General features: G+C 31.3%; 1 protein-coding gene across 14 annotated transcripts in view; it reads left to right on the forward strand.

Annotated features, from left to right (window-relative positions):
• LOC126883257 (serine/threonine-protein phosphatase 2A 56 kDa regulatory subunit gamma isoform) overlaps positions 1 to 24,521 on the forward strand; it is a 244,275-nt gene that overhangs the window by 121,914 nt on the left and 97,840 nt on the right. For 2 of the 14 annotated variants that reach the window (XM_050648560.1, XM_050648558.1), the window contains exons 1-2: positions 14,046 to 14,137; positions 20,320 to 20,796. The exons of 4 other annotated variants lie outside the window; for them this stretch is intronic. In XM_050648560.1, the coding sequence (XP_050504517.1) occupies positions 20,490 to 20,796 (307 nt within the window). In that variant the 5' untranslated portion in view covers positions 14,046 to 14,137; positions 20,320 to 20,489. Of the gene's footprint in view, positions 1 to 14,045; positions 14,367 to 20,319; positions 20,797 to 22,092; positions 22,431 to 23,929; positions 24,057 to 24,521 lie in introns of those variants that run through there. 8 more of the 14 variants (XM_050648552.1, XM_050648556.1, XM_050648554.1 and 5 more) reach the window with 8 other exon arrangements.

The raw sequence follows: 24,521 nt of genomic DNA on the forward strand, positions 1-24,521 counted from the left end.
CAAAAAAAATTTCTTACTATGTTATCCCTACGAACTTTTCAGCCCAACGATTATTTTATACATTTAATTGTAAGTTTTGACTTTATTTTGATCTGTTTTCATTGGCTGTTGTGTGTATAATTGATATTTTAAAAGATTTAATTAATATAATATAGTTTATAAACTCGTTATCTTTTTTAACACATTTAGAATCACATGATTGACCCCCATTCACCTGATCGTATGTTATGGTGTTGTAATATTTTTGTATACAGAGATAATTATTTTAAAACTAAAATATTAATATATTTCAAGGTTTATTATCTTTGCAACAGATGCAATTTCTGTAACTGTATACGAGGAGACTCTGAATGATTTGGTTGATTTATAACGAATTATTACGTAAACTTTTGTAAACTTAGATGGTTATTGCATGATCAACGCTGTTATTCTGTTAATTTTCTGATTTCTCGCCGTAAGGCAAAAATTCTTTAAGTAAACCCCAATTATTTTTCAGTTTCTTACCTATCCTAGAGACGGTATTACCTTTTTTTTGAAACACCCTATATACATACTCAGTTACATTCCCTGTTGCGAAATTTATAATTTATCACCATCCAAGAGTACATTACCTAATAGGGCTGTACCGTCGTGTCGCCCCGTTAGCGAAATTATTCCGATTCGATTTTTTTGCACAAACTTATTCAAAAAGAGGTCCTTATAACAAATCCACAGGGTGCCAGGCGGTGTCGTGGTCGAAAAATTGTTTAAACAATTTTTTTTAACAAATTCACAAAAATAATTTTTTCATTTCGAACAATTTTTTTAGATAATTTGGGTCATTCTCAGCAAAAAAAGTATCTTCTGATTTTTTTTCTAAAATTGATTGTTGTCGATTTATACGCGATTTAAAATTTGAAAAATGCGATAATGGCCATTTTCAAGGCTTAATAACTCGAATTAAAAATTATAATTATACAGCGCTATTGTTAATAATTAGAAATAGCTTAATAAAATAATGACAAAAATTCCTTCAGGATCTTGAAGGAGAGGTTTTAGACTTTGATTTGGTCACTTTCTGACTTTCATAATAATAATTTTTAATCGAGTTATTAAGCATTGAAAATTGCCATTTTTGTATTTTTTAAATTTTAAATCGCGTATAACTCGACAACAATCAATTTCAGAGAAAAATCACAAGAGACCTTTATTGCTCAGAATAACCCATATAATCTAAAAAAAAATGTACGAAGTGAAAAATTGATTTTTTGAATTTGCTTAAAAAAATTGTTTAAACAATTTTCCGACCGCTGCACCTACCGGTACTCTGTGGATTTGTTATAAGGACCTCTTTTTGAGTAAGTTTGTGCAAAAAAATCGAATCGGAATAATTTACCGGCGGGGGCGACGCGACGGTGCAGCACCGTCGATAATTATTTTATTTTAAAATTAACACTTATCAAGGTTCAACTGTTTTGACCTACAAAAAATTGCAAACAAAAACGTAAAATTATCATCACTGATAAGAGTTTGAAACTGTTTTCTGGTGGCATGTCTAAGTTAAATATTGTAAAAAAACTTACAAAGAAGTAAAAACTTCGTGTGTAAAATGGTAAAATTAGTGTGTAAAATTATAAATCTATATTATATTCTGCAAAAACACTATTTAGACAAGGTGAAAGCGGCGGGTTCGTTGGAAAAAATATTCCCATGAGATTTTTTTGCATAATCACATTTGTAATACACCCCAGAATAAGGTTCAAGAAGTCGCCCACGAGAAAAGTGGTCCAAATTTTTTTTAACAATTTTTTTTAATCAAATTGCAAAAATTTTTCTCCTAAGTTGATGGTTTTCGAGTTATAAGCAATTTAAAATTTGAAAAACGCAAAAATGGCCATTTTGTAGACTTAATAATTCGGTGAATAATTATTATTATGAAAGACAGAAAGTGACTAAATCAAAGTTTTAAGCCCCCCCCCCCTACATGATCCTGAAGAAATTTGTGTCATTTATTTATTACTAAACTGTTATTTTTAATTATTAACAATAAGCCGTAAGAGCGTATTGACGCGGCTGTCAATGTGAGTGCGAGTAAGATGCCCCATTGGTCTGCCGAAATGGCATCTCTCTCGCACTCACCATAGACGGCCGCCTAATACGTGCTGGCGCTCATTATTATTACTTAAAAATAACAGTTTAGTAATAAAATTATGACAAAATTTTCTTCAGGATCTTGTAGGGGGGGGGGGGGCTTTAAACTTTGATTTAGTCACTTTCTGACTTTAATAATAACTTTTAACCAATTTATTAAGCCTTGAAAATCGCCATTTTTCGTTTTTTTTTTTTAATTTTAAATTGTTTATATATCGAAAACGATCAACTTCAGAGAAAAATTACAAGAAACCTTTTTTGTCCAGAACGGTCCAAAAAAACCTAACAAAAACTTGTACGGGCCAAAAATATTGATTTTTACAATTTGATTAAAGCAAAATTGTTAAAAAAAATTGGACCACTTTTCACGTGGGCGACTTCTTGAACTTTATTCTGGGATGTCTCACGAATGTGATTATGCAAAAAAATCTCATGGGAATATTTTTTCTAACGAACACGCCGTTTTCGTCTTGTCTAATTATACAACCATCCCCTTTACTATTTAAATCTGCAACATCTTTCCTTAAGTTCTAAGCTTATCTTTCCTATCTGCCTATTACTCAGTAGAATAGTTTCTTAAGGGGGTAGTCGCAAAATTTCGGCTCCATTGCTTTTAAATGCATTTTTTTTAATCCTGAGAAAACTAATAAATATTTTTGAAAAATGTAAACGCAGAATGAAAGATTACCTTATTAATGAGGGCCGAAAGTCCTTGAAAACTTCTATAATGTTTATTGTAATAAGTTACAAGGGCGAAATGAAAAAAGAGAAAGTTTAGTGTGATTTTTAATTTGAAATATTTCATTCAAAAGAAACTTTTTGTTTATTCTAAGGAACTTTCGGCCCTCGGTAATAATGTAATCTTTCATTCTCCGTTTAAATTTTTCAAAAATAATTACTAGTTTTCTCAGGATTCGAAAAAAAATTTATGCATAAAAAGCATTGCAGCTGGAATTTTGCGCCTCCCCCTTAATGAATAACTAAGAAACTACAGTACCCTTTTTACAAATAACTAAAGTATTTTTTAGCTATATTTGGGTATCATCTTTATTATACCATGCAGCAGCTTAGACTTATTAGTTCCTAAGGTTGTATTATGCCATTTATTGAAATTTTGTAATATAGTGTTTTTTGTTGTATCATTTTTTTATTATCATGTTTTTTTTTACATTATCTTTTATTTTGTAATATCAATGATTTATGTGATTTCAGTAAATTGTTATTGTTATTTTCTGACTCTTTGTATGATTTGTCCATAAAATTGTACAATTGTGAGTGACAATAAAGCTAATTTCTATTCTATAGCCCATAGCATATTTCTAATAGTGCAGTTACTGAAGGTTTTCACCTCCGATTTCGTTGCATCTCCAGCGATTTTCATCAAAATTGGTGAGTGGTTAGAGGATACCTCAAAGAAGAAAAGTGACATGGTGTCAACTTGCACTTTTACCCTTGGGGTGGAGACCACCCCTTGTCGGGGATGAAAAATATTTTATTAAAAATATCCCCATAAATCGATAGAGGGACAAATTCCAAGCAAAATTTGTTATATAAAGTAATTAAAATAAATCAATACTTTTTGAGTTAAATTTTTTTTAATTTTTCGTAAAAAAACTGCATGCTTTAAAGCAGTTTTTCATAAATAACTCAAAAACTGTAAGTTTTTGCAGAAACATTATCCTTATCAAAATTGAAGATAGTAAAAAATCGAACAAATTCTTACTTGAAAAATCGTTTATTATTAATTCAGTTAGTTATAGGTTATAGCTAATTGAATATACAGAGAGTAACATAAACACTTCCATAATTAATTATAAAGGGTGTCCAAAAAAATTTTTTAATTCAATTATTTAACAAAAAAAAGAAGAATGCATGTAATTTATTTAATTCAAAATTCATTTTACTGCTGTCCTGAATCAGAAAAAATGTTTATTTCACAAATAAATAATGGTTTTTCGCTTAAATTAATGTTTAAACTTCCAAAAGGCAGGTGGCTGGCGGGAGCTGGCTTGATCATTGAATTTAATCGATAAGCAATGTTTAATGGTGAAATAAACATTTTTCTCTATTTTCGGGTAACAGTAAAATGTATTTTGAATTACATAAATTACATCCATTTTTCTTTTTTTGTCAAATAATTTAATTAAAAAAATTATTTTGGACACCCTGTATAAATGATTATTTAAATGTTTATATTACTGAATAGAGAATTGAATAACCTTTCAAATGAGCTAGCACATGACCCCTATTTCCATTTAAAAAAATCATTGATACGTCATCACGCCCAGATGGATGACGTCACTAGTATACCATATATGCCACAATATCATAACTTAAAAATAAAAATCGACCTTTTTCGGGATTTTTCCTTAAAGTCGCCGGTTTACGAAATAACGAATTTATTCCTTTCATTTGCACCATACACCATACTGTATATTTTTTTCGGCGAGTACTCAAATCTAAGTATTCATCAAATAACGGGAAATATATGAGGCGCCTAGGCTTCACAAGGGGTGTAAGTGACAATTTTTAGGAAATTAGGTTAAATACAAAAATGGACCGCCAAATACATAGAAAACATAGAGGCTTCAAACTGTCTACATAAAATAACAGTAAGATGATCAAAAATGACAAGTCATTGAAAACATGCTAAATAGTACCTACCTAGCTTTTTTAAATTTATCTAGAACTTTGAACAAAGTTTTCTCAAAATTTGGCAGTTACACCCCTTGCATTCTAAGGGCCTCATATATAACCTTTAGACCCTTCTACCCTCTCGAGTGTAGGTAAATAAATAACGGGAAAACGATATCAAAATATACTTAACATTTGTCAAAGTACTTGGGAACGCCTATCAAATGAGCTCCAGAAGAAGTTGATAGCATCAAAATTAGGCAAGTTATGATGAAAATAAGATGACCCTTTCGATTTTTTTAGAAAAAAGTGAAAGATATAAAATAAGTCATTTAAACAAAAATTAAAGTTTATAGTATTCCCAATAAAACTTCCTTTATTTTAGAATAATAAGTAATGACTTCTAAAATTTTAAGTGCATATTTTTGAAAAAAAAAATATGATTTAAAAAAATCATAATTTTTCAAATTTTCGTAATTTTCATTTTATTTTATAATAACTCCAAAATTTGGAAAATATACTTCTCGATATACGTAAAAAATGTAGAGAACCAAATTTTAATTTTTTCTTTAACAAATATTTTACTTTCTTTTATTATTTTGGTAGGATAAAAAAATAACAGATAGAAACGTTTAAATCCTAAATTTTACTGCGAGAACCATTTAACCGGGGCACTTTAGCCTTTTGTCTTTAATAAAATATGGGATTTAAAAGATTAAGTTTAATACAGTTTTTTAGCCCTTGAAATTTTCATTCAAATGGGTTTTAGATGATCAAAAAACTAATGCTTTTAGATGATCACACAAATTAATGGAGTTATTCTAAAAAAAGACAAAAAAGACAAAATTTTTGGAGCATAAATTTTGAAAAAATTTTGGATCATACATTTTATTTCTATCAACGTCTATTTTCTATATATTATTCTATGTATATATATTTGATAGATATTTATGAGTACTTTGACAAGTGTTTGACAAATGCATCGTTTTCCCATTATTTAAGCTTGAATTTGATAGATATAGATAGACTTTGTATTAAATTATATTGACTTTATAATAAGTTAATAAATCTTAATTTTCAATGTTGTCAAGATAAATCCAAATGAACTATTGCCGTTCTTCCCTTGTACCCTTCATATACATTCAACTATCTATAACCCACTTTGAAATTAATACTAAAAGGTTTTTCAAGTCCGGGATTTATTCCATTTTTTATTATCTTAAATTTTGGCAATAATAACTTTTTTGTAAAAACATAGTTTTTGAGATATTTATGAAAAACCGCTTTAAAACATGAATTTTCTTCTCGAGAAAGCAAAATCTTTGATCTTTAATAACTCAAAAAGCATACTTTATCTAACAAATTTTGTTTAGAATTTGTCCCCCTATCGATTTATGGGTTTATTTTTAATAAAATAATTTTCACCCCCGAGAAGTGGTGGCATACACCCCCAGGGTAAAAGCGCAAGTTGGAACCATGTCACTTTTGTTCCTTGAGGTATCCTCTAACCACTCACCAATTTTTCTTAAAATCTATAGAGGTTCACTGAAATCGAAGGTAAGAACTCATAACCGTCTTCAGTGACTGCACTAAATGTTTATGTGTATTTTATAGCGGTACGTCACCCGTTTTCACTTATTTAACCTTTAAAAAATAACAATCTTAAGCTTATTGTATACGACAATTTACTCCGTCTGTTTCAAAGACGAGTCGCATCTCAGAATTCTCCTAAGTAAATTTGTATGCGGTTTCTGTTTTCTTTTATATTACCTTATTTGTAACATCATGATAGGAAAAGGCAGTCCAAACTCATTACTGTTTGATCAATAATTCACGGCATAACGAGACAAAATAAATCTACAAACAGCGGTAATAATAATTAATTATATTTGTAGTAAACCGTTGAACTTTTTTTCAAGTTGCATAATTTTATTACATTACATGAGGACCATTTGGTCATAGCCTAAGAAGCTATGCGCAAAAAATGTCGATTTCATGCACTAATTAATTGATTTTTGAAAATGAGTCTGTGTTATAAAGGGCGATGTCAGAAACAACTTGCCAGTCCGCGCAACAACAAATTTTTGGTTATTATTGATTTATTAGACTTGAAGGGGTAATATATGCTCTTTTTGAGTCAAATTATTGTAAAGCCTACGGTACCTGACTATAAAATATAGTCAAAAGTGATAAAATTACATTCGATAAGCTTTAATTTAAACTTTTGTACATACTCATTGAAAAACGGTACTTTATCAAAATGGCCTTATTTGTAAAAATAATTATATAGTTGGTTCGCTAATTTAGGGCACAACTATTTAGTAATTTAAATAATTATTTTCTTGTGAAGTTAGTCCCATTTTGAAGGACCAGACGTGGCTGAAAATTACTACACAACCAAGCACACATGCGTATAGCTAAAATTAAGGGGATGGGAGGAAAATGCAAAATTTTGACGCATATCTAAATTTTCAATGTGTTTTAAATGTATTCATTTTTTTCGAATCCTGATAATAAATATTTTTGAAAAATTTAAACGTAGAATGGAAGATTACATTATTACCGAGGGCCGAGAGTCCCTGAAAACTAAAATATTATTTATTTTAATAAGTTACAAGGGTGAAAATAAAAGAAAAATTTAGTGTGATTTTTAAATGTAAATATTTCATTCAAAAGAAACTTTTTATTTATTCTAAGGGGGTATTCTTTTTAAAAATCATTACTCGGGGCGTTTTTGGGTCGCTGACGACGAATATTACATTGGAAGTGATCTACGGAGTACCTGGTACCCAGGGTACCTACTGTTTACCTCGTTTTCTGGAGTTTTCGGCAAATTCATTAAAAAATTAGTCACACATCATTAGTTACGAGATAAACAGTAGGTACCCTGGGCACCAGGTACACCGGAGATCACTTCCGCTGTCACATTCGTCGTCAGAGACCCCTAAGTAATGAATTTTTACTAATTTTTTAATGAATTTGCCAAAAACTCAAGAAAACGAGGTAAACAGTAGGTATACCCTGGGTACCAAGTATGTACTCCGTAGAGCACTTCCGATGTCATATTCGTCGTCAGCGACCCAAAAAAACCCGAGTAATGATTTTTGGCTAAATTTTTAATGAATTTGCCAAAAACTCCGTAAGAACTAGGTACCCTGGATACCAGGTATTCCGGAGATCGCTTTCGATGTCATATTCGTCGTTAGCGACCCCAAAAACAGCCGAGTAATTATTTTTGACTAATTTTTAATAATTTTTCTGCCGAAAACTCCACAAGACGAGGTAAACAGTAGGTAGCCTGTGCAACAGGTACTCCGGAAATTACTTCCGATGTCATATTCGTCGTTAGCGGCTCCAAAAACCCCCAAGTAATGATTTTTGACTAATTTTTAATCAATTTGCCGAAAACGCCACAAGACGAGGTACTCAGTAGGTACCCTGGGCACCAGGTACTCCGGAGATCACTTTTGACGTCATATTCGTTTTTAACGACCCCAAAAACCTCCGCTTAACAAATTTGAACTCATTTCCGCCGATAATTGACGAGTTTTGAATTTTTTTTATTGTCTGTTTGAGATGCACTTTAAGAATGCATTTTTTGTATGCAGTTTTTCAATATTATATCATGGCTACGGTTCACAAAGTTTCCTGGCGCATTCACGAATCGAATGCAAAAAAGAATTATTAAGATCCGTCTTGTCCTTTTTTTTTTCGGAGGTTCAGAGCTTTATTGCTTCAACTAACATTGTAAATTCAAATCAAGATTTCCACAGCTTATACATTGTAAAATATGATTCGGGAGTGCTCCGAGTAGCATTTAACTTGTCTTGGTTTGTTTATTTCTACTGCATCTTGAATGTAAATTTAGTATAGTATGTACTCAATTCGTGAGTAAGAACGAAGGTAAATAAACACAGTTAAGATCTAATTTCGTTTTATAGACCACCACCATTTGTTTATGCATATTTCTACCTCTTGATCTCTTCAGAAATCATTTATATGTTAATAAAAGTAGCTACGTACCAGTAAATATACAATAAAATTATTTGTCTCTGTTCTAATTTATAAACAGTGCCAATATACAACTTTTTTATTGAGAAGCAGATTAAAGGAAGCTGTATGACACTTTAAAACACGGGGCCACAAATCAGTTGCATATACCCAAACAGGTTTAAAAATATGTATGTACATAGTATAATAGTAGGGTAGTCAATGAGGGTGTTTGGCTCCGAATTCCATCCTACTACATCGATTTACTTGATATTTTCACAGTAAGTAGGGAATAGCTCAAGAAACAAAGTCTACCCTATGCCAATGTGCGCTTTTATCTTGGGGGAGGTTCCCACCCCTTCTCGGGGGTGAAAAATGTTTTGGTTAAAATAGCCACGGAAGAGGCTAGAGAACCTAATTTTAAGCAAAACTGTTCTATAATTATTTTTTGAAAACTCAATACTTTTTGAGTTATTCGTGGTTGAAAATTGGCCATTTTCATTGAAAAATTACACCTTTTCGGACGGATTTTTGCGAATACCTTAAAAACTATGCATCTAACAAAAAAACTATATAAAATATTTCTGTAGGTTATAAAAAAAAAACAAAGAGATTTGTTCCTTAAAAAATCTTCTAGTTAAAATACAAAGAAGGGTATGGTAGGTAAGAAGAGTTTGTTTTTTTGCTACATGCTCAAATCGGTTTATTCAACTTGAAATAACAGAAACTGTCGATTTTAGGTGTATAATGATACTAATAATTTTTGTAGGGCTTGAAAAGACCTTTAAAATGAACAATACTAAATGTCGATCACATACAAACTAAGCGAGATATTCTGCAAAAAAGTTGATGACTAATGTATTTTAAGAAGAAATGAGAAGTATATTTAATCCCTCATCCATCAGAACTTAAATACATCGTTTTCCTTCTACAATACTTTTTATTATAGTGTTATTTCTATGTTAAAAAAGTTTGACTGGACTAAAATGAACGGTTTTTGAAAAAAATAATATTAAATTATAGAGCGCATTTTTAAATTAAGAGATACGAAAAAAGATACCACACAAAAATATAAGGTTTTTTCAGATATTTGATCTTCTTTTTTTCCAAAACCATTCATTTTAAACCCCGTCCAACATTTTGAACATAAAAATAACACTACAATCAAAGGTATCGTAGTAGGAAAACGATGCATTTACATTTTGGTGGATGGGGGTTAAAATTACTTCTCATTTTTTCTTAAAATACATTAGTTATCAATTTTGTTTGCAGCATATCTCGCTTAGTTTTAATGTAATGGACCTCTAATATAGCTCATTTTAAAGGTCTTTTCAAGCACTACAAATGATATTAGTAGCATAATACACCTAAAGTTGACCGTTTCTCTGATATTTTAAGTTGAATACACCAATTTGAGAATGTACCAAAAAACAAACTATTTTCACCTACCATATCTCTTTTTGTATTATAACTAGAAGATTTATGAAGGCAAGCTTCTCTTTGTTCTTTTATAACCTACAAAAATGTTTAATATAGTTTTTTAGTTAGATGCATAGTTTTTAAGGAATAGGAATGTTCACAAAAAATTAAAAAGTCATTTCAAACATGTAAAACGATTAAGAAACACCCTAGGAATAATTGTCCAAAATTTCAACAAAATTGAAAAAGCCTTTTAGTCCTGTCGCCAGGGGGGGTACAACGGCCTCGTTAATTCAGATGGACTTACTCAAGTTTTTTTTATGTATTTTGACCCGTAGAACACGAATTTTTTGGGTAACAGTTGATCCGGATGTCGATAAGATTGTTATAGACCAAGAACTTGAGGAATCAAATAACAGCGATTTTTGGCAAAACAAAACAATATTTTGTATTTTTTGGGCCATTTTAAGTAAAAAATATTTCTACAAGTTTTTTCGTAGGATGCACAGTTTTCGAGATAAACGCGGTTGAACTTTAAAAAAATCGAAAAATTGCAATTTTTGAACCCGAATAACTTTTGATTAAAAAATAAAATAGCAAGTCTGCTTACCGCATTTGAAAGTTTAAGTCAAATTATATCGGTTTTGATTATTTGCATTGGTAAAAATTTATTTTTTTATTGTTTAACAAAGCTATAAACACGTAGGGTTTCCCGTGCTTTTACATGCGTTTTAACGCATGTAACGTAGAAATAGTCTTGATTGCACTAGTACCTATTCTACCTACTCGTTCGATTTTAAATGAGAAATCATAGAAACATCACTCACGCACTAGTTGTTTGTAGCTTTGTTTAGCAATAACACAATAAATTTTTAGCAATGCAAATAATCAAAACCGACATAATTTGACTTGAACTTTCAAAGGCGCTAGCAGAATTGCTATTTTATTTTTTAATCAAAAGTTTTTCGGGTTTAAAAATTGCAGTTTTTCGATTTTTTGAAAGTTCAACCGCGTTTATCTCGAAAACTGTGCATCCTACTAAAAAACTTGTAGAAATATTTTTTGCTTAAAATGACCCAAAAAATACAAAATATTGTTTTGTTTTGCCAAAAATCGCTGTTATTTGATTCCTCAAGTTCTTGGTCTATAACAATCTTATCGACATCCGGATCAACTGTTACCCAAAAAATTCGTGTTCTACGGGTCAAAATACATAAAAAAAATTTGGGTAAGTCCATCTGAATTAACGAGGCCGTTGTACCCCCCCTGGCGACAGGACTATTTCTATAAAAAATTTTTATTACAAATCTAGCATTATTTTAAATTTCAAGAACGCTTCTCTATTGGCCTGACGTCACTAGTTGCATACCCCAAGCGCGCGCCATTCTCATAGTGTTACTGTTTACCTGTTTGACGTTTCAGGTCATTTTATTTTGGTCTCTTCTTGTTTTATCAGGGTTAAAGTGGAGTTTTATAGTGAATTTGTTTAGTTTAAAGTGGATAGACTGTTTGTAAGGACATATTTTGGGTTTTACAAAAATAAACAAATAAAATGGAAGAAGGTTTTCAGAAAGCCGATTCGTATAAACTACCGACTGTAGTGTAGATGTAACAATGGTGTATGATTTATTGGCATCTTGTAAAAAAATAAATCTACCACAGCTTTACTGAGTGTATATTCCATATAATTTTCCATGTCTTCTTTAAGCTAAAAAAATAAATGCTTAATACTCCACAAAAAAAATAGAGAAAGTTGTATGCATGCATTGTACGCATGCATATTGTATACATACATTGGCTGGTTATTACTTTACCTTGGTTTAGGTGTATTAAAAATATTTTTATTCTTCTTCATGTGCCTTGTCCGTTGTGGACGTTGGCTATCATCATGGCAATTTTAATTTCATTTGAGGCGTTTCTGAATAACTCGATCGATTTTTGTCCAAATTATTGGCGTAAGTTTTTAAGTCATGAGTGTCTTTTCTTCCGGGTCCGTGTTTGCTCTCTATTTTACCTTGCGTTATCAGTTGGAGTATACGATATTTATCATGCCTCATGATATGACCGAAATATTTAAGATTTCGTTTCTTAATTGTAAAAGAGATTTCTTTTTGTTTTCCAATTCGACGCAATACCTGTACGTTGGTGTGGGTCGCCCAGGATATTTTGAGGATACGTGGGTACACCCACATCTCGAATCCCTCTAGCTTTTTCATTAATATTTCCATTATTGTCCAGGCCTCTGCGCCATATAGCAAGACCGGAAATAATAACATTTTAGCAGCCGCATTTTTAGTGGGAGAGATATTATGTCGCAATGGGTGAAAATATTTCTCATGCATGTTGTTAAATGTTGCTATGTCCTTTTCAACTCTAGATCTTATTTCGGTTGTTTCGTATTTCGAGTTGACAACTGTTCCAAGGTAAAAAATATTTTTGAACTTGGGTATTATACATTTTCATTTCAACCAATCTTTTCACTAAATTATTAATAATTTTAATATAATTTAAAGTCATACCTACATCCACATGTAGTTATTTCAAGGTTTACTTTTACTGTACCTATGTATTATTAGAATCCCGTTTTTAGGAATATCCCAGTTTAAGGAATACAAATTTGAGGTCCCGAAACTTTTTCATTTACTCTTTAGTAGGTGCAACATCTTGGTCCAATGCTATTTAAATTCATTCATTTTTTTTCGAATCCTGAGAAAACTAATAATAAGTATTTTTGAAAAATGTAAATGCAGAAAGAACAATTACATTATTACCAAGGGCCGAAAGTCTCTGGAAAACTTCTATAATGTTTATTTTATTAAGTTAGTTCTTTAAGTTAGTTATTTTAAGTTCTAGCTGCAACAAACCATTTCTTTTTCTGTTTTAAATTGGCTGGAACGGTAATAAAAATCTTGTCAGAACTGTTTTTTGATGTATTTACACACCCAGGAACAAAACACCACTTATTTGGCTTTATTTTTAATAATTAAATACGTAAAAAACTGCGCACATTCAAATACACTGAGTAAATAAGTATACAAAACTAGTCGTCGATCAAAGACGTTACGACTGCTGACGTTACAGACCGTAGCCTCGCTGCAGGGTACCGTTTTTCTAGCCTCCAAGAAAATCAACATTATGAACTCATTTATCTTAAAAAATATACATTTTTAAACAGTTTTATGATTGTTATGTTTTTATATACCTTGTAATCTATTGAATTTAACTATATTTAAAAATTAGTGAACATCCCTATTCGCAAAAAACCGTTCGAAAAGGTATTATGTTTCAATGAAAATGGCCAATTTTCAACCACGAATATGAAACCAAAAGTATTGAGTTTTCAAAAAAAAATTTAGAACAGTTTTTACTTACAATTAGGTTCTCTAGCGAATTCCGTGGTAATTTTAACCAAAAATTTTTCCACCCCTAAGAAGGGGTGGGAACAGTGGTGTCATGGCAAAATTAGCAGTGCGGGAACGCACTGCTAATTTTTGTTTACAAAACCTAAATTCTCTATTATTTTTTTTTTCTTTTCTTAACCAGTGAGGGAACGGCGTTCCCACGCGTTCCCACACGATGACACCACTGGGTGGGAACCACCCCCAAGATAAAAGCACACATCGGCATAGGGTAGACTTTGAATTAGGAGATAAGTAGAAGCTAGGCCCAAAATTTCATTAAAATCCATGCAGTAGGATAGAATTCGGAGGTAATATCCTATTCTTGCTCCCATTGACTGGCGTATAGGACATATTCTTCTTCCTTCAAAATGTTTCATGCATTTATTTTAACAGTCCCGACAAATACCATGCCCGTAGCACGTATCATTAAAATGATAAGTGCTTGTGTAGATTAACATTCAAAATTGCTTTTTATTCTTGATATGGAATCTATATTTGTTAATTGGGTGTGTACAGTTTAACCAATTCGGTTGTTTAATAATAATATTAAGAATCGCGAATTTGTGAGTGTAAATACAGTCCCGGTGTTGTAGTCTATTTATTCACGGTGTTTTGCTCAGAATTTTAAAGAACCGCTTATAGCTAACCTGTCAAAGAAAAAAAAGTGATATTGTGCCGATGTGTGCTTTTGCTCTTTGCCTGCTCGGGGGTGGAAATATTTAATCTCAAAATATCCTCGAAAATCGATAGATACTTCAATTTTAAGCAATATATTTTATATAGACTTTTTTGGTAAGTTGATATTTACCAAGTTATTCATGATAGAAATTGATGATTTCCTACATTAAAAGTTGCTTGTTTTTGAGTGGATTTTCAAAAATAACTCTAAAACAGTGCGTTTTTACGAAACTCATTAAAATAAAAAAAGAAACCTAAAATATCGAATCGAATGCTTATCTTTTAAATTACTATTATCGCGACAATACAACCCAAGTTACAGCCTAATTACGGTCAGGGTCTTTTCAAATTAACCTTGAATCTAACTTTTTATCATTACATAACGTAAGAAGGATAGATTTTTCGAAAAAAAAATATAGAAATAGTTTTTAAATATTTTAATGAGACCTTTAAAAATGAGCTAAGTTAAAAGTGATTTGGATCAAAAATGACTTATTCGTAATAACAAAAACGAGTTATTATAAAAACCAAACGATTGCCGTTAAAAGAAAAATTAGTCAAATGGGTGAATTTTCCACAAAACTAAAAATTAACATTATTCCATGTACAATTAGCCTTATTTATATACTGACTCTTGTCGTAGAATTTTAACCAGATTTGAAAAAAGAAACTTCAATTTACTTATTAAATTTATTTTTTGAAACTTTATAATTTTTTTCCATTTTTTCAAAATTACTCGAAAACTAGAAGAAATTTGAAAAATATACACCAGTACTAAAATGTAGTATTTTTTACTGAAAATTTTACATTTTTTCTAAATTTTTCTATGATAAAAACTAAAGTTTGCACATAATTGTGAGAAGCACTATTTCTAAGCTTTTTAAATGGTATGCTTTAAATATTAAAAATTTCTAAAAAGACCAACTTTTGAAAACTTGTAACCCTTACAATCCCCTACAAAATAAGCTTTGTAACAATGAAATACAGTCGGAAAATGAAAGAATACCCATGAACGATCACATCAATCACTTATTTTGTATTTGCTGTCTTTTTTTATAAATAACAAACGTTTGTTATAGAACAAGATAGCAAATACAAAATAAGTGATTGATGTGATCCTTCATGGGTATTCTTTCATTTTTTTCAACTATGTATTTTGGAGCAGGAAAATACTCGTACCTAATCGTATACTCTTTAATATCGTATACTATACATTGTTTATGTATGTATTAGTAGATTAGTAGCCTTATTTTTGGGGGTTGAAACAACCAAATATTGAAGAAAATAAAAATAATAAGGAAATTTTGTTTTGTTGCACTCACAACATTGAGCAATTTGAAATTATAGTACAGTCGGAAAAATGAAAGAATACAAAAACAAACATACAATACATAACAAACAAACGTTTGTTATTTATAGAAAATGACAGCAAATACAAAATAAGTGATTGATGTGATCGTTCATGTGTATTCTTTCATTTTTCCGACTGTAAATAATTTTTATACATTAGTTTTTAAAGGGTGGTTGTTAAGGTTTGAAGAAGTGCATATCTATAAGTAGATTTATAATTATTAGTAAAATAAATGTAAGCTACCGTAAGCAAAAATCATTTTTTGAATAAAGGACCCCGCAGAAACCTTATGGGAAATGGCTCTCTCTCAAATGCTCTGAAACTTTGGATCTGGTAGTCCTTGATGTGTAGAACAAAAGACTCAATGGGCACGTAGCTCCAAAAAATCATGGTTTTAAGATATACGCCTCTGACGTTATAGGTACAATGAGGACGTTTGAGTTGGAATAAATTGATTTTCTCGAGAATGGGCGACTCTGGAGATAAATTACGAATTAGATCGATTTTTATTTTTAAATTATAATTTTTTGGCATATATATCATACTAGTGACGTCATCCATCTGGGCGTGATAACGCAATCGATGATTTTTTTAAACAAGAATAGGGGTCGTGTGATAGCTCATTTGAAAGTTTATACAATTATCTATTTACTAATATAAACATTAACATATAATTATTTATACAGGGTGCCCAAAAATTTTTTTGAATTAAATTAATTGAGACAAAAAGAAGAATGTAAAGAAAACAGAAAAAAATGTTAATTTGAAAAATAAACATCGCTTTTCGCTTAAATTAAATGTTCAAACTGCTAAGAGGCAGGAGGGTGGCAGCTTTAATATTGAATTTAAGCGAAAAACAATATTTATTTATCAAATAAACATTTTTTCCTGTTTTCAGACAACAGTAAAATGTATTTCGAGATAAATAAATTAAATACATTTCGAAATAAATAAATTAAATACATTCTTCTTTTTGTCTCACCTAATTTAATTCAAAAAAAATTTTTTAGGCACCCTGTTTAAATAATTATGTTAATGTTTTTATTGGTGAATAGAGAATTGAATAACCTTTCAAATGAGCTATCACACGGCCCCTATTCTTATTTAAAAAATTATCCATTGCGTCATCACGCCCAGATGGATGACGTCACTATGATATATATGCCAAAAAATTATAATTTAAAAATAAAAATCGACCTAATTAGTAATTATTTATCTCCAGAGTCGCCCATTCTCGAGAAAATGAATTTATTCCAACTCAAACGTCCTCATTGTACCTGTAACTTCAGAGGCTTATATCTTAAAACTGATTTTTTGGAGCTACGCGCCCATGAGTCTCTTGTTCTACACATCAAGGACTACCAGAACCCAAACTTTCAGAGAATTTGACAGAGAGCCATTTCCCATAAGGTTTCTGCGGGGCCCTTTCTTTGTAAGGGTAGTTTAACGGTTGAAAATATTAAATACTTCAGGGGGTAGGCGCAAAATCTGGTCCAATGCTATTTAAAGGCATTCTTTTTTTTCGAATCCTGAGAAAACTAATATGTATTTTTGAAAAATTTAAACGCAGAATGAAAGATTACATTATTATTGAGGGCTGAAAGTCCGTTAGAATAAACAATAAGTTTCTTTTGAATGAAATATTTGAAATTAAAAATCACACTAAATTTTCTCTTTTTTTCACCCCTATAACTAATAAACGTTTAGAATTCTTCAGGGACGGCCTCGGTAATAATGTAATTTTTCATTCTGCGTTTAAATTTTTCAAAAATACTTATTAGTTTTCTCAGAATTCGAAAAAATGTATGCATTTAAATAGCATTGGACCAAGATTTTGAACCTACCCCCTTAAGAAATTATATTATAAATATAAAATAAAGTTTAAATCACTGCAATCATTACGTAATTTAAAGTTGCACAGTATTTTTACAAATTTTTACCTAACGGGTAGTTTTCAAGGACTGAAAAATAGTTATAAACTATAAAATACATTCTTACAATGAGAAACGGATCTTTATTTAACATACTTATACAATTTAGATTTAAATACCGCGTATATCAGCTGTTTTTAGTTTTTGGTAAAAAGGGTAGTTTTCACCTCTTAAAAACAAAGATCACCTGTTCTAGTCATATCACTTTTAAAGAGGAAGATAAAATAAGCACACTTGCAAAATTTCATCTAAATTGGAACGGTTCTTTAGAATTCGGAGGTTTTGTAATATGTACACTCCTGGTCAAAAAACCCGGACACTTTGTATTAACCGGCATGTGCCATTCACTTACTGCGCAAATCGCCATGGACTACCCAAATACTGTCAGAATTCTCTTTTTGAATTAGCCTGCTTGTAGCCCTGACATGAATCCATTAGAACATTTATGAGACATTTTAGGGAAAAAGATTAAAAAGAGGCAACTATTGCCAAAAACGATTCAAGAGCTGTAAATAGCGTCGGGAACAGTCAACTGTGTTCGATTAAAACTGTATTTTTTCTTTAGTTTAATTTTTCAAACAATGTTAATTTTTTCGCGTTACTTATTTTATTACATTAGTCCAGGGCGCATCTGTTTTGAGATGGACGTTGAGAGGCGACTCATATTTTTTTGCAGAAATTGCTTGGAATTAACTCATATAGTAATAATAATAATATGTAATTGAATTATCCTCCCACTCAAAAAGGTCCGGAACATTGTTTAAATAATCAAAATGTCAAAAAATGAAGGAAAAATTCGATTTTTTTCTTCATTTTTTGATTATAACTTTAAAAGTATTCACTTCCGAGAAAAGTTGCACTGACATAAAAGTTGCGCAGTTAAATTTCCTATAATATAGGATTGGTTAAAAATTTTAAATATTGTCACCCTTGCTGCAAAATAACAATAATTGCGAAAAAAACATAAAAAAAAACAAGTATTTGCATTTTACGTTTTTCAACCATTTATACTACACTTACAACGTTCATATTTTACCCAGAAAAACGCTCTGATATAATAAAACAATACTGTACATTTCATTAACATCGGTTCAATAGATTTTGCAAAATAAATTTTGCAATGCAGCTTTCGCAAAAAAATTCATTTTTTCAAAGTGTTGCAGGACTGAACACAAAGCAGATAGCAAGTTGAGTTTTTTACCAATAAAGAAGAGTACTCTACCTTTCATGTGCAATTTGCAAAATTAAAATCGGTTAACTACCGCGGCGGCAGGAATTTTTTTAAATAAACATTAATTTTTGGTGCTACGCGCAGGACAGCGCTGTTCGATTCACACAAGGTGATTTCGACCAAAATGTCTTTCAATTTTTATCTAATATATTATTTTCTTACTCTATATTTTGTTGTATTTTAATATTTTAATTGCACAAAAATCAAACTTGTGAAATATTGTTTAAACAATTGCATATGTTTAAAAATAATAAACTTTTATTCTCTAAGTTAAAATATATGAACAAAGAAAGTGTTTGCTAAAAAAATGTAATTAAGGACAAAGCATGTGTTTTTATTTTGCAATAAACAAATTTATTTATTTATATCAAAATGTACTAAAAATTAAAATTTATCAATCATTATCAAAGGTCATTGGAATGCTCAATCAGAGCAAACGTATCCGCTGTCCTGCGCGTAGCACCAAAAATTAATGTTTATTTAAAAAAATTTCTGACGCCGCGTTAGTTAACCGATTTTAATTCTGCAAATTGCAAAAAGTAAAAAAAAATTCAACTTGCTGTCTGCTTTATTTTCGGTCCTGCAACATTTTGAAAAAATGATTTTTTTTGCGAAAGCTGTATTGCAAAATCTATTAAACCGATCTTAATGAAATTTACAGTATTGTTTTACTATATCATAAAGTTTTTATGGGTGAAATATGAAGGACCTAAGTGTAACGTAAATGGCTGAAAAAAGTAAAATGCGAATACATGTTTTTTATGTTTTTTTTCGCAATTATTGCTATTTTGCAAAAAGGGTGACAATTTTTAAAATTTGTAACTAATCCTATATTGTAGGAAATTTAATTACGCAACTTTTATGTCAGTGCAACTTTTCTCGGAAATGAATACTTTTAAAGTTATCATCAAAAAACGAAGAAAAATATTGAATGTTTTCTTCATTTTTTGACATTTTGATTTTTTAAACAACGTTCCGGACCTTTTTGAGTGGGAGGATAACTCAAATATTATTATATGAGTTATTTTCAAGCAATTTCTGCAAAAAAATATGAGTTACTTCTCAACATCCAAATGTACTAATATTTTTACAGATGCGCCCTGGTCTACATACTTTTTTTTAATTACTTATTTTGCCTATTATTACTTTTTTAACGACGGACCGCAGGCGTTTGGATACAATTAGCGTCTCTTTGAAAAGACAATGACGTCGCCTTTGCAAAGTAACAAGACACTTACTCAACACACACACTTCACATTACACCTGAGTTAGTGATAAGTTATACAATTACGTGGCTAAAAGTTCTAGTTCTAAACCAAGGCCAGAATCAGAGAAAAAAAAACTTTTTTAACGTTTTACAGAAACGACTTCTATTAGTAATATTTACTTGCTCCTCATTTAAACTACTTAACACCTACAGAATTTGAAAAAACATGTAAAATGCAAGTGTCCGGATTTTTTCACCAGGAGTGTATTTTACCGTGAGTGAATGGACTATTAGTCTGCCGCTAACTTTGGCAACGCCGCGTCTTTCTAACCCTGTTCTCTTCTAAGGTTTGGCTATTTCCCCGATTTTCCATCCGGTCTTTCGACTAGAAACAAATAAACGGGTGGCTCCGGGCGAGAATGAACGCTTTCGTCCGTTTGAGGTGCACTTTCAAATCGATCTAAATTTCGGGAGTATCCGGAATAAGTGAAAACATCATTAATAAATTGTGTCGAATATGGTTCATTCAACTTACGCCCAAGGTCATGTTATGGGAGGTCGGGATAATAGTCCCTTAGGCATTCCGAAATCACCTTCTTTCCACAGCGGATTGGATCTTGTGGCATCTGCTAGTGTTGATTCTCTGAAGGCGGCATACGAGTTGCAACAAAATACCGGATTTCCTTCGAAGATCTCTTTTTACGGGACGGTGATGACTGGGAAACCGACCAACGGACCAATCGAAGTAACCGGTAAGATTTTCGTGAAAAACTCCTTGGCTATTCGGAGTATGCAGACTTTGGGACGCCTTTCTATGTTAAAAGGTATTTACTTCTCCTTGTTAGGGTACACATATATTCTTTATTTCATTAGGTTTAGTTAAAGATAGGTATATTTCTATTAAGGACTAAAAGAAAACAATTTTATTTTTAAACCATACACACACAGTAAAAATATTATTAACTGTACTTATAACGTCTCTAAAACGTGTTACTTCTTATGCCTATAATTGTGCCCATTTTCCCATAGTCTTATTGGTTGTAATTTATTATTTTAAAGTAGATGACTTTAAAATGATATTGTCAATATTTATAAGTTGCGTTCCTGGGACGACTTTATTGGTAGATAGTTCATTCAATTACATGAAACCAACATTGACTTAAGAATATCCATCACAAAAATCATAACATGTGATTTGTCTTTAAAAAGAAACCATATGCAATGATGGCAGTCAAATTCTCCTGTTGGTAATCTCATAGTAAGTCATGAGGAAAAAACTAGCAGAAAAATCTATGATACTATCCCGACATAGTAAGTATTTGACATTACATTTAGTTTACTCTCAATATTACTATCAAACTATGATTTTGTATGTATGTTATTTTAAAACATAAATGATAATATACCTCCGGATATGTTATTGGCTTGCTGATAGTAGTTTTCTCGTTCTATTTATTTCTTCTTTTAACATGGGTAACCACGTAACCAGATCCAACTATATTCTGCCGAGTTTGTGTCATTTGCATGGCAAATTCCTCGGCAGAATGCATTAGGATCTGGTTACCCATATTAAAAGAGGAAATGAAATCAATAGAAAGAAAATACCACAATTAATAAGTCAATACATACCGAGGATACATAATTTATATTTTAAATTAACATACATATAAAATCAGAGCTTGGTGTCAATTTTGAGAGTAAACTAAATGTAAGACCACATACTTACCACGTCGGGATAATATCATGAAGTTTTTTCCTCATGATTTACTATGAATCCCTAGCAGAACAATTTTAGTAATCATTGCATGTGGTTGTTACTGTTGTAACCATCCAAAAATCCTATGTTTTAATATGCGTCTTACAAAACCAGTTGAGTTAGTTGGATTAAAGGAGACAAGCCACATCCGTTTTAACCGGTATGGACGTTTGTTTCTTGTTTGAGTGTTTGGCAAATCTTTATCTTTGGAGATCAAAAGTATCATTGGCAGTTGGGTAATCATATATTTGCCGGCCAGCGGCCAGTTATTCTTCAGAGATCTTATTTGCAGTATACCGATAAAAAGTATATTTGCAGTCTATGAAGTTTTTGGTGAGTTTTTGTTTTTGGAGTAACCGAACAAGTGAAAACATCATTAATAACTTGTGTCGAATATGGTTCATTCAACTTACGCCCAAGGTCATGTTATGGGAGGTCGGGATAATAGTCCCTTAGGCATTCCGAAATCACCTTCTTTCCACAGCGGATTGGATCTTGTGGCATCTGCTAGTGTTGATTCTCTGAAGGCGGCATACGAGTTGCAACAAAATACCGGATTTCCTTCGAAGATCTCCTTTTACGGGACGGTGATGACTGGGAAACCGACCAACGGACCAATCGAAGTAACCGGTAAGATTTTCGTGAAAAACTCCTTGGCTATTCGGAGTATGCAGACTTTGGGACGCCTTTCTATGTTAAAAGGTATTTACTTCTCCTTGTTAGGGTACACATATATTCTTTATTTCATTAGGTTTAGTTAAAGATAGGTATATTTCTATTAAGTACTAAAAGAAAACAATTTTATTTTTAAACCATACACACACAGTAAAAATATTATTAACTGTACTTATAACGTCTCTAAAACGTGTTACTTCTTATGCCTATAATTGTGCCCATTTTGCCATAGTCTTATTGGTTGTAATTTATTATTTTAAAGTAGATTACTTTAAAATGATATTGTCAATATTTATTAGTTGCGTTCCCGGGACGACTTTATTGGTAGATAGTTCATTCAATTACATGAAACCAACATTGACTTAAGAATATCCATCACAAAAATCATAACATGTGATTTGTCTTTAAAAAGGAAACCATATGCAATGATGGCAGTCAAATTCTCCTGTTGGTAATCCCATAGTAAGTCATGAGGAAAAAACTAGCAGAAAAATCTATGATACTATCCCGACATAGTAAGTATTTGACCTTACATTTAGTTTACTCTCAATATTACTATCAAACTATGATTTTGTATGTATGTTATTTTAAAACATAAATGATAATATACCTCCGGATATGTTATTGACTTGCTAATAGTAGTTTTCTCGTTCTATTTATTTCCTCTTTTAACATGGGTAACCACGTAACCAGATCCAACTATATTCTGCCGAGTTTGTGTCATTTGCGTGGCAAATTCCTCGGCAGAATGCATTAGGATCTGGTTACCCATATTAAAAGAGGAAATGAAATCAATAGAAAGAAAATACCACTATTAATAAGTCAATACATACCGAGGATACATAATTTATATTTTAAATTAACATACATATAAAATCAGAGTTTGGTGTCAATTTTGAGAGTAAACTAAATGTAAGACCACATACTTACCACGTCGGGATAATATCATGAAGTTTTTTCCTCATGATTTACTATGAATCCCTAGCAGAACAATTTTAGTAATCATTGCATGTGGTTGTTACTGTTGTAACCATCCAAAAATCCTATGTTTTAATATGCGTCTTACAAAACCAGTTGAGTTAGTTGGATTAAAGGAGACAAGCCACATCCGTTTTAACCTGTATGGACGTTTGTTTCTTGTTTGAGTGTTTGGCAAATCTTTATCTTTGGAGATCAAAAGTATCGTTGGCAGTTGGGTAATCATATATTTGCCGGCCAGCGGCCAGTTATTCTTCGGAGATCTTATTTGCAGTATACCGATAAAAAAGTATATTTGCAGTCTATGAAGTTTTTGGCGAGTTTTTGTTTTTGGAGTAACCGAACAAGTGAAAACATTAATAAATTGTGTCGAATCTGGTTCATTCAACTTACGCCCAAGGTCATGTTATGGGAGGTCGGGATAATAGTCCCTTAGGCATTCCGAAATCACCTTCTTTCCACAGCGTCTTGTGGCATCTGCTAGTGTTGATTCTCTGACGGTGGCATACGAGTTGCAACAAAATACCGGATTTCCTTCGAAGATTTCTTTTTACGGGACGGTGATGACTGGAAAACCGACCAACGGACCAATCGAAGTAACCGGTAAGATTTTCGTGAAAAGCTCCTTGGCTATTCGGAGTATGCAGACTTTGGGACGCCTTTCTATGTTAAAAGGTAGTGAGTGATATTTACTTCTCATTGCTAGGGCACACACATATTCTTTATTTCATTAGGTTTAGTTAAATATATATTTCTATTAAATACTGAAAGAAAACAATTTTTCCACCTACCTCTACCGAAAGTATACTTTTCCGGACCTGATTGTAGGGAGCAAAGTTGTACTTTTCCTCCCTAGGGAGGAAAAGTAAAAATGACGTTATTTTCTATTACGTTAATTTCTATACATTTTAACGTTTATTTATAAAACACCCTGTATTTTGCAGAATGGTAAAAAACAGTAAATTGTTATTTTGATTTAACAATGTTTACATTAATAATTTGACTTATATTTGACAGTTGACAGTTATATTGTACCTAATTATTAGTTTTCGTTTTAATAAATTTTGTTGGTTAGTTACATAAATAAATTAAGTAAAAATGAAAAATGACTTGTTATTAATTTGAGGAAGGTGGAAAAAC

Source organism: Diabrotica virgifera, chromosome 4 (assembly GCF_917563875.1).
Source record: "Diabrotica virgifera virgifera chromosome 4, PGI_DIABVI_V3a".
NCBI classification, from domain to species: Eukaryota; Metazoa; Arthropoda; class Insecta; order Coleoptera; family Chrysomelidae; genus Diabrotica; species Diabrotica virgifera.